General features: G+C 42.0%; 1 protein-coding gene across 4 annotated transcripts in view; it reads left to right on the plus strand.

Annotated features, from left to right (window-relative positions):
• STIM1 (stromal interaction molecule 1) overlaps positions 1-17,878 on the plus strand; it is a 189,653-nt gene that overhangs the window by 91,090 nt on the left and 80,685 nt on the right. For all 4 annotated transcript variants that reach the window (XM_024731854.1, XM_024731852.1, XM_024731855.1 and 1 more), the window contains exon 2: positions 11,545-11,675. In XM_024731854.1, the coding sequence (XP_024587622.1) occupies positions 11,545-11,675 (131 nt within the window). The remainder of the gene's footprint in view (positions 1-11,544; positions 11,676-17,878) is intronic.

Genomic DNA, 17,878 nt, shown 5'->3' on the forward strand with positions numbered 1-17,878 from the left:
TGGCAAAACAACCCCATTTCATGGCCTCAGTTTCCTTCTCTACTTGTAAAGTGAGCAGTGGCCCTTAATGCCCTCCAAAGCTCCTCCAACTCTGCCATTTAGAGTTTGAGTATGATGAGAGATCCCACTATCTGTTACTCCCATTCTATGCCAGGAGCTTTTGCAAGATTGGCAAAAAGAACCCTTTGACTTTGGCCTATTTGTTTATTTATTTATTTATTTAGGCTGCACCAGATCTTAGTTGCAGCATGTGGGATCTTTAGTTGTGGCCTGCAGACTTCTTAGTTACAGCATACGAACTCTTAGTTGTGGCATGCACGCGGGATCTAGTTCCCCGACCAGGGATCGAACCCGGGCCCCCTGCATTGGGAGTGTGGAGTCTTACCACTGGACCACCAGGGAAGTTCTGACTTTGGCTCTTTTAATAAATCAAACCATGTGAGGTGCTGTGCTCCTTGCTTTTGGGTTGCTGTGCTTAGGTAGCCTTCCCTTCTGCCCCCACTGCCTTCTACCTGTTGTTCAGACTGTGCTGTCTCCTGTTGCTCTGGTCTCTTGACCCTTTACCATATTCTACTTTGTGTTTTTGTAACTCATATACTATACTCATTCTAGTACTTTCTGTGAGCAAGGACTGTTATTTGTTCATCTCTGAATTTGCTCCTTCATGCAACAGGTTCTTTTGGGCATTCATTTGTTTATTCAACAAATGTTTATTGAAGCCCAACTGTTGTGCTAGGGACTTTGCTAGGTGCTAGAGTTTGGCTAGAAGCTAGGATTCAGCCACGAAGAAGATAGCCATGATTCCTGCTGCTATGGAGCTTACAGTTTAGTGGAGAAGAGAGATATTAAGCAAAGTATCACACAAATAATTACAATTGTGAAAAGTGTTGTAAATGAAAAATATAGGGTACTTTGGAGAAAATATAATTTGGGCCTAAACTAGTTTGGGAAAGAAGATGAATCAAAGAAGATTCTTTGGAGAAAAAGTATTTAAGCTGAGACTAGCAGTATGAGTCAGAGTTTGCAGGTTAAGAAAGAGAAGAGCCTTTCATATAAAAGGAATTCAAGGTGGTTCTCAACCTGGGCTTCACATTAGCATCATCACCAGGTATAAGAGAGTATACGAAGCAACAGGACTGGTGCTTCATACTGGTGCTTACTGGTGGGAGTATAAAGTGATACAACTGCTTTGGAAAACAGTTTGGCAGTTACTTAAAAAGTTAAGCATACCCCTGTCATCTAACCCAGCAGTTCCACCCCTAGTGGAACTCAAGGAACGAAACACTCATTTTCACTCAAGAAAAATGAAAACATGTGTACACACATAGACTTATACACTAACGTTCATAACCTTTATTTGTAACAGCTAGAAATTGGTTAATGGATAAACAAATTGTATATCCATTCAATGGAATACTACTCAGCAATAAATTGGAGCAAACTACTGATTCACGTGACAGCATGGTTGAATCTCAAATCATGCTGAACAAAAGCAGCCAGACACAAAAGAGTACAGAGCTGTGATTATATTTATTTGAAGTTCTAGAAGAGGCAAAACTAATTTCTAATGATAGAAATCAGATCAGTGGTTGTGTGGGGACGGGGATTAAGGTTGGCACTGAAGAGCCAAGTGGGAGCATTTTGAGACCATGGAGGTGTTCTAGATCTTAATCAGGGTGGTGGTCATATGAATGCATATGTTTGTCAAACACATAGAACTGTATACTTAGAATGGGGGCATTTTATTGTGTGCAACTGTACCCTAAAAATATCCATGCTCCATTTTTTTTTTTTTTTTGCGGTATGCGGGCCTCTCATTGTTGTGGCCTCTCCCGTTGCAGAGCACAGGCTCCAGACGCGCAGGCCCAGCGGCCATGGCTCATGGGCCCAGCCGCTCCGCCGCATGTGGGATCCTCCCGGACCGGGGCACGAACCCGTGTCCCCTGCATCGGCAGGCAGACTCTCAACCACTGTGCCACCAGGGAAGCCCCATGCTCCATTTTAATAAATGTCGAAAAAAAGGGCAAAACTTATCTATGGTGGTGAAAGTCAGAATAGTGGTTACCGCTGTGGGGTCGTGGTAGTAGTGATTGGAGAGGGACAAGGGGAGGGAGTCTTCCTGGAGTGTTAGGAATGTTCTGTATCTGGATTTTGGTGAAAGTTACATGGATATACGTATATATATACATACATATATATATATTTTTAAATTGATCCTTATGTTTATTTATGTACTTTACTATATGTGTGTTATTTCTCAATTAAAGAAAAAACAAAAAAAACAACCCAAAACCCAAACCCATACCTAGGTCTCACCCACAGAGATACTGGAGGCTGCGTGTCAGCAGTTTAAGAGCTCCTTAGGTGATCCTAATATGCTGCCAGAGCCGAGAACCACTGTGCTGTGTGGAAAGGAGGGAAGAAACTTGGCACATCAAAGAAGGGTCATACAAAGCAGGAGGAGTTGCTGGACATGAGACCAGAAAGGTGGCAGGTGGCAGATTGTTCTGGGCCTGGCAGGCCACAGTAGGGACTTTGAACTTTTTTTTTTTTAAATAAATTTATTTATTTTATTTATTTATTTTTGGCTGCATTGGGTCTTCGTTGCTGTGCACAGACTTTCTCTAATTGCGGCGAGCGGGGGCTATTCTTCGTTGTGGTGTACAGGCTTCTCATTGCGGTGGCTTCTCTTGTTGTGGAGCACAGGCTCTAGGTGCACGGGCTTTAGTAGTTGTGGCACATGGGCTTTGTTGCTCCGCGGCATGTGAGATCTTCCCGGACCAGGGCTCAAACCCGTGTCCCTCGCGTTGGCAGGCAGATTCTTAACCACTGCGCCACCAGGGAAATCCTGAACTTTATCTTGAGAATAATGAGAAACTTTTGAAGGGTTTTAGGAAGGGAGAGGCCTTGGACAGATATGCAGATGGTACGCACCAGCACTGCCTATAGCCAGCACTCCTGCTGATTGCTCAAGTATTTAGAATCTCTCTGCTGAGAGTGACATGCTGTGTGGAGAATGAGATCTGGAATAGTAAGAGTCTTGAACTAGGATTGGTGATTGATTAAATGTGGGGAGTGAGGGAGAGTGAGACGTCAAGGTTTCTGACACAAACAACTGGTGAAGTAGGAAGTTTGGGGGAAAGGTAATGAGTTTAGATTTAGACATTATGAGTTGAGGTGCCTGTTACACATCCACATGGAGATGCTTAGTAGGTAGTTGGAGTCTGTGGGTTTCTGTAGGCCAAAAGTGAAACTTGAACCAGAAACATCATTTTGTTTTTTGGGAGCTGGTAATGGCTAGTAATTTCTTTAAAGGGTAGTTGAAGCTATGGGGAGAGGTAAGATTACTTAGGAGAGAGTATAGTATGAGAACAGAGCCTAGGACTGAGCCTGAATTCTTTGAAAGTCCAACATTTAAAAGTCAGGTAGAGGGGCTTCCCTAGTGGCGCAGTGGTTAAGAATCCGCCTGCCAATGCAGGGGACACGGGTTCGAGCCCTGGTCCGGGAAGATCCCACGTGCTGTGGAGCAACGAAGCCCGTGCGCCACAACTACTGATCCTGTGCTCTAGAGCCCACGAGCCACAGCTACTGAGCCTTCGAGCCACAACTATGGAAGCCCGCACGCCTAGAGCCTGTGTTCTGCAACGAAAGAAGCCACCGCAATGAGAAGGCCGTGCACCGCAATGAAGAGTAGCCCCCACTCAATGCAACTAGAGAAAGCCTGTGCACAGCAACGAAGACCCAACACAGCCAAAAATAAAAATAAATAAAATAAATAAATTTATTTAAAAAAAAAGTCAGGTAGAGAGGAGAAGTCTGCTCTGCACATTAGGGAAGACAAAGATTTATTCATTCATTCAACAAAGCTATATTGAATACCTACTATGTGCCAGACACTATATGAGTCCCTGGAGATACTGCAGTAAACAAAAAAAGTCCTTGCTTGTGAACCTTACATCTATTGGAGGGAGACAGACAATAAACAAATAAATGAACAAATATATCATGTGTGAGGTGGTAGTAGGTGCTATGAAAAAATGAAAAAGACATAGCTCTGCCCTCAGATACCCTCAGATAACTGCAGCTGTAAGCTGACCGTGTTAAGCCTACATGAGGTACAAAGTCAGAAATGCTGAAACTCAGAGGTATATCTCACTATGTTGCTCATTGGAGCTTTATATATAGTTGATGCTATGGATTATCGTTTTTCCACTGATGACTTTCTTTAATTATGTTTAATATAAATTAAACAACTGTTAAAGAAGACTTGGTACGTATATACAATGGAATATTACTCAGCCGTAACAAGGGACGAAGTTGGGTCATTTGTAGAGACGTGGATGGACCTAGAGACTGTCATATAGAGTGAAGTAAGTCAGAAAGAGAAAAACCAATATCATATATTAATGCATATATATGGAATCTAGAAAAATGGTACAGATGATCTTATTTGCAAAATAGAAATAGAGACACATGTAGAGAACAAACGTATGTAAACCAAGGGGAGAAAGGAGCGGGGCGGAGGTGAGATGAATTGGGAGATTGGGATTGACACATATACACTATTGACACTATGTATAAAATAGGTAACTAATGAGAACCTACTGCATAGCTCAGGGAACTCTACTCAGTGCTCTGTGGTGACCTAAATGGGAAGGAAATCCAAAAAAGAGGGGATATATGTATACGTATAGCTGATTCACTTTGCTGTACAGTGGAAACTAACACAACATTGTAAAGCAACTATATTTCAATAAAAATTAATTAAAAAAAAGAGAAAATGAAAAAAGTAAAATAAACAACTGTTACTGGAGTATTCAAATCTCAGGTTAGAGTGAGAATATAATTATCTCACATTATAATCAACATATGTAATATTTTTAAAAGCAGGCTAATAAGAATTGAACAAAATCTCTACCAATCACACACATATTACAGGCTATGTTTTTTTTTAAGACTTTATTTTTTAAAGCAGTTTTATGATTACAGCAGAATTGAGAGGCAGGTACAGAGATTTCCCATATAGCTTCTGCCTCCACACGTGCATAGCCAGCCCCGTTATCAACATTTCTCACCAGAATGGTGCTTCTTTTTTTTAACCAAGGATGAACTTACATCGACACGTTGTAATCACCCAAAGCCCGTGGTTTACGTTAGGGTTCACTCTTGGTGCTGTATGGGTTATTTTTTATGTATTCTCCCTCTGAGGAGAAGTGAGCATGGTCAGAAGTCTTTTGGGTCAGTGCTGCTTGGGTAGCTGAAACCAGTGCCAGCTTTGTCTAGAAGGGAAGCGCTTCTCAGTTCCTGCCCCCTGCTGAGAAGAGCTGGGCCTCTTCTTGGATATGAGGACATGATGTTCTAACAGGGGAAGGAACATCCCTCAGGTAGGCTGGATTTTACACAGCCCAGGAATCCTCTTTCCTCAAAGAGGACTCCTCTTTCCTCTGTGGCTAGGCCTGCTACATGCGGTATTCCAGGGGGGACATTTTCTTGCCAGTTCCATGTCCCAAGCCAGTTCCCCTTCTCAGCCTTCACATTTTTGTCTAGAGGCTCCCCTGTCCTCCTCCCCAGTCCCATCCTCATTCTAGGTTCCAGGCTGTTTTATCTCTGGAACCTCATGGTCCTTGGTCAAATCTGAGTCTTCCTAGGGCTCATGCTCTCAGTCTTACAGTCTTTTGAGCCCTTTCTAAGGGTAAGGGTGGATTCTGATCCCATCAGAGTCACTGCAAAGCCTGCCAGTCCTGGCTGGGGGGTGGAGGGTGAAGGGGGAGAAATTATTTTCAGAGATGAGGCCCCTGTTGGTAAAATTTAGCCATTTCCATCCAGATTCCCCTCAGGTTCCAGCCAAGCGCTGAAGACCAGTCTGACCAGTGCCCTTCTCTCCTCCTTCTCTCTACCTTCTTCCTTGACTGCTGTTTCTCTCATTTCTTTCCCTCTAGGCTTGTGTCTCACATCAGATAATCCATTGTCCAGCTCAACTGTAGTGGCTCTGCACGGTAGTGCTGGGAGAGGAGAGGCATTAGGTGGATGGTGGATATTGGTGGTGGGAACTGGTGGGTTGCCCTCAAGAATTCTGTTGCCTTTTGGGGAGGTGGTTTGTTATGAATCCATTCATTCACGCATTCATTCGTTCAGCCAGCACTTACTGATTTCATACTTGACAAGGTGGATATTAGTGATGGTGCCATGCTGGGCCCTGGAGGATAGCGTGAGTCAAATTTAGTCCTTGCCCTTTTCTGGATGTGGCATGCAAACAACTCAGAGCATGAGAATTAATATAACAGAGTTATGTACAGAGTGCTTTGGAGCATAAAACAGTAAATGATTAGCTCTGTCTTGGGTAAGGAGAGGAGATTTGGACATGAGGGAAAAGCCTTTGTGGTTTTGTCCACCAGTGGTTAAGAAAGTGTGGTCTGCAGACCACTGGAGGTCACCAAGATCTTTGTGGGGATCCAGAAGGTCAAAGCCATTTAATAATAATACTAAGATGCTATTTGCTTTTTCCATCGTGTGTACTTTTGCACTGTTGGTGCAGAAGAAATTAGTAGGTAAAACTGCTGGCACCTTAACAGGAGTCAAAAGAGTGGCACAAAATTGTGCCAATAATCACTGCATTCCTCACCTCCACGCCCTCTCAGTTTTTTTTAAGCTTTTAATAGAGAAGTAAAAATTTATTAATTTTATTAAATTGTATCCCATGAATACATGTCTCTTTAGTATTCTGTGTGATAAAACAGGAAGTATGCATAAAGCACTTTTGCTGCATGTAGGAGCCTGATGTTTATCTCAAGGAAATGCATTTGTGTGATTGAGTTGCAAGCTGAACTACCTCCTTTTCTCGGGGAACACTAGTTTTACTTGAAAGAATAACTGACAAATTGCAATTACTCAGACTTATGCTTTTGGCAGACATCTTCTTGAAAATGAATGAAGTGGGTCTGCTACTTTAAGGAAAACAACTGATAGTATTTGTTGCCAGTGATAAAATTCCAGCTTTTAATTGAAAATAAGAGTTTGGGAAAACTTGTATCTGCCACTGTGAACTTGACAGCTTCTCCAGATTTACAGCTTTTCTGATGAAATCAGTGGTGATATTAATAATTGTGATTATTTTGATACTGTATAAATGAACTGTGTCAAATTTGGAAGTTCTGCCTAACTCATCGAATCACTAGTTTCCAAATGATTAGTGTATCATGTTTCAAAATCACCCATGGGTAGGGACTTACCTGGTGGTCCAGTGGTTAAGACTCCATGCTTCCACTGCAGGGGGCGTGGGTTCAATCCCTTGTCAGGGAACTAAGATCTGATCCCGCATGCTGTGCGGCCAAAAAAAAAAAAATCACCTATGGATAAAAGATCCATTCAAAGTACAAGATAGACCAATGGATTTTATTGTAATAGAGTACAAAAAGTTCATCTGTATAGTTTCAGATTTCACCTTGTAACTAACCTTTAATAAACTTCCTACTTGTTGAGTTTTGGTGAAGTATCAGAGAAGAATGACCACAATTATCTGAAAGGTTATTAAAATACTCCTGCATTTTCCAACTGCATATCTATGTTTTGATCTTCAATCAAAACAACACCTTGAATGTGGAAACATATAATGAGGCTGTAACAGCTGTTTTCTATCAAGTCAGACATTAAAGAGATTTACAAAAATGTGTAACAATACCACTCTCCTCATGAATTTTTTTGCAGAGAACAATTGTTTTTCATTAAAACATGTTTATATTAATGTATATGAGATTTTATTGTTTTAAAATGAATTAATTACTAAATATTAGGATTTATGTTTTAATTTCTAATACAGTAAATACAGTTTGGGATTTTCAATTTTTTTTTTTTTTTTGTGGTACGTGGGCCTCTCACTGTTGTGGCTTCTTCCTTTGCAGAGCACGGGCTCCAGACGTGCAGGCCCAGCGGCCATGGCTCACGGGCCCAGCCACTCTGTGGCATGTGGGATCTTCCTGGACTGGGGCATGAACCCGTGTCCCCTGTATCAGCAGGCGGACTCTCAACCACTGTGCCACCAGGGAAGCCCAAGGGATTTTCAATTTTTAAGTGTAAAAAGGAGTCCTGAGACCAAAAAATTTAAAACTTGGTCCTATACTATTCTCTCTACCTAAAATTCTTCTCTTTTCTGCCTACAGAAATCCCATATATAATTGTAGAGCTGATATTTAGTTATTCATTCAGAAAACATTTACTGAGCATCTACCAAGAACCTGGTCTTTTCTTGCTGCTGGGTACATAGTCCCTAGCCCTTATGGGGAAGACAAATTAAATAGACAACTACAACACAGTATGATAAATGTTATCAGTGATAGACATATAAATGCTGTGGGAAGACAGGCTATTGTCGGAGTTGCTTGCCAGCTCACCTAGAACATTCCTCTGAGCAATGTGATTGGACTGTACTGCCTGTGTTTGATTCTTTATGGTCTTAGAGGGAAAGTGGCTGAAGTTAGCAAAAGATGGGAACTGTTCACTTGCTGCTCTGGGAGGAAAAAAGGAGACTACAAATGTATTAATGTCAGCTTCATGCAGGCCCTATGCTAGGTGTTTTAACAAATGTGGTCTTGCTTAACTCTCACAAAAACCCTATGCAGCAGAGTTAATTATCCTTATTTTGCAAATGAGATATTGGAGGCTCAGAGAAGTTAAACAACTTGTCCAATATCGTATGGTTGTAACTGATGAAGCTGGGATTTTGACACATGTGTTCTGACTCCAAGTGCAGGGCTCTTTCATTGCAGTAATAATGTGTTTCTAAAATGGGTGGATCTTTTAAGGTAATTTCTGGATGGGTCTGGGAAATCTTGCCAGATTGGAATGTATTAAGAGAAGGTAGAAAAGGTCTCAGGAAGGAGAGAGAGAGACAGCCTAGAAAATGCTTCATTGAAGGAATTATTTGTGAATTTTGGCTGACATGATTTTTCTGGACAGGATTCTATGGCCATATGGGACATCAAGATTTTGTACTCCCTTATCCTCAATCCCTTTAATCCTTCTCTATGCCAGATGATGCCAGCAGCAAAGGTCACCTGTCTGTCTGATCAGGTTACAAACTAGAGCCTGATGCTTGAAGCCCAAATTTCTTGGACCTGCTGTAGGCCAATTGTGCCCAGCCTGGAGACCCCAGTCCCTAGAGCTTGGTAAACTATTCCCATTATTTTTTAAAAGCCTAATAGAAGTACTTTACTTAGGTTCATTCTGTGGGTGGATACTTGCTAATGAAAAGATTAGGTTTCTTTGTTTTGGGTCAGACATCTGTCGATCTGATGTGCTTCAGGTGTGCTACCTATGGAACTCTAGAAAAGGGGTCAGCAAAGTATGGTCCAAGGGCCAAATCCAACCCACCACCTGTTTTTGTAAATAAAATTTTGTTGGAACACAGCTAAGTTCTCTCACTCATGTTTTGTCTGTGGCTGTTTTTGTGCTCAATGACATAGTTAAGTAGCTGCCACAGAGATTTTTTGGCCCATAAATCCTGAATGTTTACTGTCTGGCTTTTTACAGAAGTTGCTGACCCCTAGCATAACCTCAATTCTTTCTATTATGGCACTTAGTGCATAGTGTTTTAATTGCTTATCTCCCCCACTTTTATAATTGAGCTCCTTGAGAGCAAAGATGAAGTCTGATTCATCTCTTTATACCCTGTGCTGATTATAGACCCTGATATATGAAGAGTACTCAATAAATGTTGTTTAAATGGGCATATCATATGCTGATCAAAAAGCTCTTATAGGCAATTATATATGCCTTTGAGTAATATAAAAACAGGAATAAGGGAAGGAAAGTGTTATGTTGGTTATGCTAATCTCAGTGCTGTGTGCTTCATCTGTGGACTAGTTGTTACTTACTGCAATTTTTTGGGGCTAGGTAATTTGTGGATAGGAGTCCATGAATGAAGCAATCATGCCAAGAGCTCTCGTTGGTGAGGAAACTGAGAAACATTTCCTTAATTTTTGGCTACTTTCTCCTCTTTTCCTCAATACCCACCACCCCTTTACCCCACCCTCCATTTTCAGCTCCACCTTGCCAGGACAAGGGTAGAGGAACATAAGGTTGCATGGAGGTACTTATTTCTTTTGTATGCATACTATTTATCTACTTTTTTCTTTTATAAAGCCATTTCTTCAGTGTGCTTCCTACCAGCATTACTGTCCGTGGCTTCCAGAAGATGAAACTAAAGCTGTCTGGTTACCTTGGCATAAAGGCAGGTGAAGTGCTGGCCTGCGAGTCAGCAGACCCGGGCTCTTGCTGTGCCTCTTCAGCGACCTTTGACTTTGGGCACATCCGTTAACATCTGTGAGCTTCAATATCCAACATATTTTTATTGAGTCACATCTGGGACTTAAAAATTTTAATATTTACACCCCTCCTCATTTTGAAAAGGATTTGAGCAACTAGCAAGCGATAGAGAGGTGACCTGTCCAATCCTGTCTCTGTTTCTCACCAGCAGACAAGTAAATGATTAGATGGATTACTGTTTCCGGTCTCTGATCAGGGACTTCTAGAAGGCTTCACAGCCACAGCTTCTTCACCCTGTCCTTGCTTTCTCTTCTGTGACTGCTTCTGTTATCTGGGAGGTCACGGTTTTTCTTCTGTCTTCTTTGGGGGTGATCTGAAGAGTATTTTGCCTAGAAAGATCAGGGTCGAAAGGCAAGAGGAATTTTATACTCTAGGAATTGGAAGAAATACCAGAAACTTTAGTTAAAATATCTTTTTCAAATAGTGAACTTGAAGCCTGAAGAAGGGAAGTGACCTCCTTAGAGCCACATAGTAGAGCTATGACTAGATTCCAGGCTCTTTCTGCTATGTGCCTTGATCAGGCTAGGTGTTTTCCAGGTTCGTAAGAGAGGATTAGGTGTCATGAAAGAGACTGGGTGGGCTAGGCTCTTGTGCTGGTTTTATTGCTGTATGACTGTATGGTGGTGGGTGAAGGAAGTTTCACTCCAGACCTCCATGCTTGCTGAATGTAGCTGTCCTGGAGAAGGCATAAGATGTGAAGGGTTTCCTCAGTTAGCCTGTGGCTGGCATTATATGTACAGGCAGTGACAAAGTGAACAAAAAGGAAACTACGTAGTACTCTGGCCTTGGAACAAATGGCCTGTTTTCCTATTTCTAGAAAGATTGTATTAATTCACATTTATTTATTGACTAAAAATGATGTTTCATTTGAATATGTATTTCTTTGATTACTAGTAAGACCTTTCCCTGTGTTCATCAACTATTTGTATTTTCTCTCACTTGTATATTTTTTTCTTGTGAGTTATTTATGCATGTTCTTTGTGTAGATCCCAGTGTATTCCTAGTCCTATGCTTGACTTCCCTGCCAAGGAACTATTAGGATAATAAAGCATTGATCCTAAATAGGGAAGACAGTTAATATGAAATACTTTTATCACTGTACAAATAGTCTGTTAAGTGGCTGTGTGAGGAGTCAGGTGCTAGAAGCCAGGGACTGTGAGACAGGTAGGTAATAGAGCTGGGTGGCAGCCCCCAGTAATGTTGTCTCTTGCTTTTCCTGTACAGAGTTTTGCCGGATTGACAAGCCCCTGTGCCACAGTGAGGATGAGAAGCTCAGCTTTGATGCAGTCCGCAGCATCCACAAGCTGATGGATGATGATGCCAATGGTGACGTGGATGTGGAAGAAAGTGATGAGGTGAGCTCCCTCACCCTGTGTGGCTCTCTTCTCCTCCTGTGTGAACAGTCCCTGAAGCTGTCTAGACAGGCTGTTCCCTGAGGAGAGGTGTTCTTGATATTGGCTTGTCCTCTAGGAATGCATCCTTGTCAGGGAAGGTGATTCTCAGCAGAGCAGCCTCTAGGAGCCGGCCTGCCAGAGTGCAGGCCTTAACATCTGTGTCTGTGCCTGGACTGGCTCCTGTTTGCCTACCGGCTAGAAGCACAACACTGACCGAGCTGTGCTGTTTGAGAGGAGAGGGAGCCCTGAGGCTCGTCTGTACAGTTTCCCTGAATCCTTGCTGTAATCCTGCTGTAGATGGAGAGCATCCATCTGTCCTTACTCTGTGCTCAGCCCTGTGCTGGCATGTGGAAGAGAAGGCAAGACAGTCAGATCTTGCCCTTTGGAAGCGTATACTCTATTTGTGAGGAAGAAACAAAGGTTCCTAGAAAGATCATTCTGAATTCCAGGCTGCAGTTGCTGGGATCCAGTTGAGTGGTCCAGATAGTAAGAGCGAGAGGAATCTCTAGGTGGAAATAGCTCTGTTATTGTTTCACCGTTTGGCGTGACTGCAGCTCCAATTCCACAGAGCCCAGAGCCCAAAGTCATCATGTGTCAAAAGACTGAAAAGCTTCAGTTGTTTTCAAGCTCCACTTGAGCCAGCAATGGGGTGAAGCTGGCAAGTTATGCCAGCTTTTAGTAGCAATATGGTGTATATCATGAGGGAGGGGCCAATCTAGTCTCTCCTCCTCTGGTTAGCCCACCTTTAAGTTGTGAATTCAACTTTGGATTTCACGTTGCCAAAAACATTTGAAACAGTGAAAGAGAGGAGTGACATGAATGATGAAGGGTATGGAAACTCTGAAACGGACAGCATTCAATACAATTCAGTGTTTATAACTGTCTATTATATGTGTGCCAGGCACTATTCTAGACGTGGAGATGTGGCAGCAAATACACATAATTACATAGAGATACATCTGTCCTCATATAATTTACAGTCTAGTGAAGAAACTTTAGCCTGGAAAAGAAAAGATTCAGATAATACAATTTCTATCTTCAAATGCAATCGAAGTAGAGGAATCAGACTTAAATGATGGCGATGATAACAGTGAAATCCTTACTCTGTGCCAGGCACAGTGTTAAGCTCTTTGCATAGTTACTTTTTTAACTTTGTTGATAGCCTTAGGAAGTTGGTATTACCATCAAGGACTGGAACTTTGGAAAGGTTAAGCATTTTGTTCAAGGACACGCTGGGTAGGAGAACAGATCTGATTTCAAAGCCTATGCTGTTAAGTACTGCAGTATTGTTTCTCTTATGCTAAGGGCAGAACCAGGACCACTGTGGGGAAAGTAAAATATAGGCATATTCTTCTGGAATAAAGAATCATCTCACAGTGCTATCTCGTCATAGAAGAGGCTTCCTTGGTAGGTAGGTAGTGAACTCCCTGTCACTGAAGATGGGAAAGTAGAACACAGCACTCCACTGATTGGTCAGCAGAGGGGATCCTTGTATCAGGTTGAACTAGATAATGTCTAAGGAACTTATAAGAGGAGAAAAATAGACTTCCTGGAGGGAACATAGAATTGGGAGAGAGTGGAAGGTGTGGGGCAGCCTGAACAGCAGGAAGCAGTGTGAGCAAAGATGTGGAGGTAGTAAGAAGCGTGGAGGGTAGGTTTGGTCACACAGAGTGACTGTGGGAGAAAACTGCAGGACAAAAGCCTGGCAAGGAAAGGGGGCCCAGGCAACCAGGCTGAGATATGTATACTTGCTGAACCTGGCAGCTGTAGGTTCTTAAGCAAGGCCAACAGCCATGATGAAAGTATCCGAACTTTTGGTCACATCTAGATGTGTCACTGACCCTCAGAGGACCCACATTTTATTTGTCTGTGCTGGGAACAGAGCCATGTTCCTGGTGGTGAGGGAGGCCTAGAGGTTTCCTGACCACAGGACTGGGAGATGCGTGGCACCACAGTCAAGAAGGTGATATGATCCAAGATCCACAAATTCCTGGATATCTTTGTCATCCGCTCCTCCTTCTTTTTTCACTTTCTGCTGAATTACTTTGTCAATGAAGGGAGGAAGAAAATGTTCTTTTTAGAGGAATGTACCACAACAAAAAGCTCATCAGCACAAACTGTTCTAAAATAACACAAAAGCTGTCACCCTGCTTTTCCCTGTGCCAGTGGTGAGCTGTTCTTTTTCAGTGTAGCTTCTGCCTGCCTTGGCTTCAGCTGCTCTCCCTATAGTCTAGGCCTCTGGTGGGCAGAGGGGCCTGCCAGTCTGGGGTCTCATGATCATTCACAAGCTACTTTCTCTTTGAAAGAGAAAGTCATGGTAGCAAAGTGTGTGTGTTTAAGTCAGTCTCAACATATATGGAGTTCATGATCTAACTAGACCATTGGGTGGGCAGCTCAGAGCTTGGAATATTAGATTATGGATGCTGAGACACAAGAGATGAAACCCTGGTTGTGCTGGCCATCAGGGACCTGAGATTTTTATGTCCTGCTTAAAAGAATTGCTGATTACCCAAGGACCCTAGAAGAAGTCTGCTGGGATACTCTATTAAGGTCTCATTTATTCAGCTTCATATCGGTAAGTTTTTCAGATAACTGAACTATAACCTCATTTCTAGATATTTAAAACTCTTAGCCATTTTCGAAGTAAGTTTTCCTTCTTACAGATTACTGTGAACAGATTGTTACTTTCTTTGGATTATTCAAAGCATGTCTTCAGGGCTTCTTGCACTGTTACCCCAGTGCTTACATTCCTGTATGCATTGTTGTGATTTCTTTTTATAGTTTTCTATCTCTTCTTTGATTCATTCTCATTTCTGATCTTTCTATCTCTGCTGTAAGCTATGAAATTAGACTTTTGGTAAACTGAGACTCAGCAGCCATTTTATAGACAATATATAGTCATTTGTGTGGGGGGAAGCCAATTTGACTTCTCAAGTGTCATCGTTGCTTGCTTTTGTCCTAGGTAGCAGAGGCTATGGATTGTGGGCCCTTCAGATGAGCAAGATGGCACTATTGGTGCTGGTGTCCTCCTTGCAAAGCTGACAGGGAGTTCTACCAGCCTGGCAGTGTGGGAATTCATGACCTGTGTTCTACTGAGACCTTTGGTAGGGATACTGCCTCTGGGCAAAGGATTTGCAGCAGTGGGATGGCACTTCAGCCTGTCCTGATAGTCTGAGGCGGGCAGACAAGAGCCTTCCTAAAACCACTGTCCCCTTGACTGGACCAGACAGTTTGAGAGCAGTTTTATTTTCTTCTGTGGAGCCTACGTGGAAAATAAAGGACATTTGTTCAGCCATTAAACAAATTCTTATTGAATACCTGTTATGTGTGAGGCACTGTTGTAGGGCTATAGATTCCATGATGAACAAAGCAGATAAGATCCCTGCTTTAATAGAGCTTGCATTCTAGTAATACGTATGTCATAGGTGATTAAGTGATAAGTAAACTTTGAAATTAGGCAGAACTGTGATCAGGTTATAGTAGTTTAGTGACTTCCCTTTGGTTTTCTCAGGGTAAAATGGTGGTTAATGATTCCTACCCTTGCAGCGTTGCTATCAGGATTAAGTGAGAAAAGTGCTGTTAAAAGTTCCCAGTCCACATAAAGAACTCTCAAAACTCATCAATAGAAAGCAAGCAACTCAATAAAAAACGAGACAAGATTTGAGCAGACACTTCATCAGAGAAGATATATGCATGGCAAATAAGCGTATGAAAAAATGCTCAGTATCATTAGCTATTAGGGATGTACAAATTAAAACCACATTGAGGGACTTCCTTGGTGGTCCAGTGGGTAAGACTCTGTGCTCCCAATGCAGGGGGCCTGGGTTCAATCCCTGGCTGGGGAACTAGATCCCTCATGCATGCCTCAACTAAAAGTTTGCATGCCACAACTAAAGAACACGCATGCTGCAACTAAGACCCGGTGCAGCCAAAAAAAAAAAAAAAAACAACCCACAATGAGATATCACTATACACCTATTTGGATGGGTAAAATTAAAAAGTAGTCAAAACCAAGTACTATGTGAGGAGGAAGAGCCACTAGAACTCTTACAGAGTTTCTTATAAAGCCGAACACAATTTAATACATATCTCAGCAGTTCTACTTCTAGGTATTTACCCTGATAGATAAGAGAAAATTTATATTTGTATTAAAACCTGTACACAAATGTTTATAGCAGCTTTACTCATTATCACCAAAAACTGGACACAAATCAGATGTCCTTCAGTGTGTGAATGGATAAAACAAACTATAGAAAACTACTCAGCAATAAGAGGAATGAACTGTTGATGTACACAGCATAGATGAATCTCAAAGGCGTTACTCTGAGTGAAGGAGACCATCTCAGATAGTTACATACTATATGATAACATCTAATGACATTCTAAGAAAGGCAAATCTATAGGGATGGAGGCCAGATCAGTGGTTACCATGGGTTAGGGGTGTGGGGAGGGTTTGATTACAAAGGGGCAGCATGAGGGAGTGTTTTTTTGGTAATGGAACTGTCCCATGTCTGGACTGTGGAGCAGTTATAAGAATCTACATAGGTACTAAAACTCATAGGACCATATTCCCCCTGTGCCCTCCACCACAGTTAATTTCATCATATGTTAATTTAAAATGTTCCCAGCATAGCATTGACACACAATTCAGGCTCAGTGAATGCTACTTATTGCCACCTTTCTGTTTCCTCTATATTTCCAGGAAAGCTACCTACATCTGACAATTGTATATATATTTTTAAATTTATTTTTGGCTGCATTGGGTCTTCATTGCTGCACGTGGGCTTTCTTTAGTTGTGGCGAGCAGGGGCTACTCTTCGTTGTGGTGCGTGGGCTTCTCATTGTGGTGGCTTCTCTTGTTGTGGAGCACAGGCTCTAAGCACACGGGCTTCAGTAGTTGTGGCTCACGGACTCTCAAGTGCAGGCTCAGTAGTTGTGGCATATGGACTTAGCTGCTCCGTGGCATGTGGGATCTTCTGGGACCAGGGCTCGAACCTGTGTACCCTGCTCTGGCAGGCAGATTCTTAACCACTGCGCCACCAGGGAAGTCCCTGACAATTGTATTTTAATGTTCGTGTGTGGAATGACTGACCAATATCACTGTAGCAAGCATGTTGTCAGGCTGAGATGGGAGTCTTATGCAAGAGTGTGATCACACATTTTGTGGGGTGGAGATGGGTACGTTAGTATGAGCCTGGGAAGCTGCAAAATATACTTAACCTTCTGTTAGTGTCTGTGGTGTCTGGTGTAGAATAGCACAGGGTTAAAAGCTTGTGCTGCAGAGTCACACAGACCCAGGTTTAAACCTGGCTCTCCCTTTACCAGCTGTGGAAACTTTGTGAAGTTACTTAATCTCCTTAAGCCTCAGTTTCCTCATTAGAAGTGGAGTGATACCCATTTACCATTGCAACAAAAAGAATAAAATACCTAGGAATAAATCTACCTAAGGAGACAAAAGACCTGTATGCAGAAAACTGTAAGACACTGATGAAAGAAATTAAAGATGATACAAACAGATGGAGAGCTATACCATGTTCTTGTATTGGAAGAATCAACATTGTGAAAATGACTCTACTACCCAAAGCAATCTACAGATTCATTGCAATCCCTATCAAACTACCACTGGCATTTTTCACAGAACTAGAACAAAAAATTTTGCAATTTGTATGGAAACACAAAAGACCCCAAATAGCCAAAGCAATCTTGAGAAAGAAAAATGGGGCTGGAGGAATGAGAGTATAGTACATACTTCTATATGTACTATACTTCAGACTATAGTACAAAGCTACAGTCATCAAGATAGTATGGTACTGGCACAAAAACAGAAATATAGATCAATGGAACAGGATAGAAAGACCAGAGATAAACCCACACACATATGGTCAACTTATTTTTGATTAAGGAGGCAAGAATATACAATGGAGAAAAGACAGCCTCTTCAGTAAGAGGTGCTGGGAAAACTGGACAGCTACATATAAAAGAATGAAATTAGAACACTCCCTAACACCATACACAAAAATAAACTCAAAATGGATTAAAGACCTAAATGTAAGGCCAGATACTATAAAACTCTTAGAGGAAAACAGGCAGAACACTCTATGACATAAATCACAGCAAGATCCGTTTTGACCCACCTCCTAGAGAAAGGGAAATAAAAACAAAAA

Source organism: Neophocaena asiaeorientalis, unplaced genomic scaffold (assembly GCF_003031525.2).
Source record: "Neophocaena asiaeorientalis asiaeorientalis breed wild unplaced genomic scaffold, Neophocaena_asiaeorientalis_V1.1 scaffold232, whole genome shotgun sequence".
NCBI lineage: Eukaryota > Metazoa > Chordata > Mammalia > Artiodactyla > Phocoenidae > Neophocaena > Neophocaena asiaeorientalis.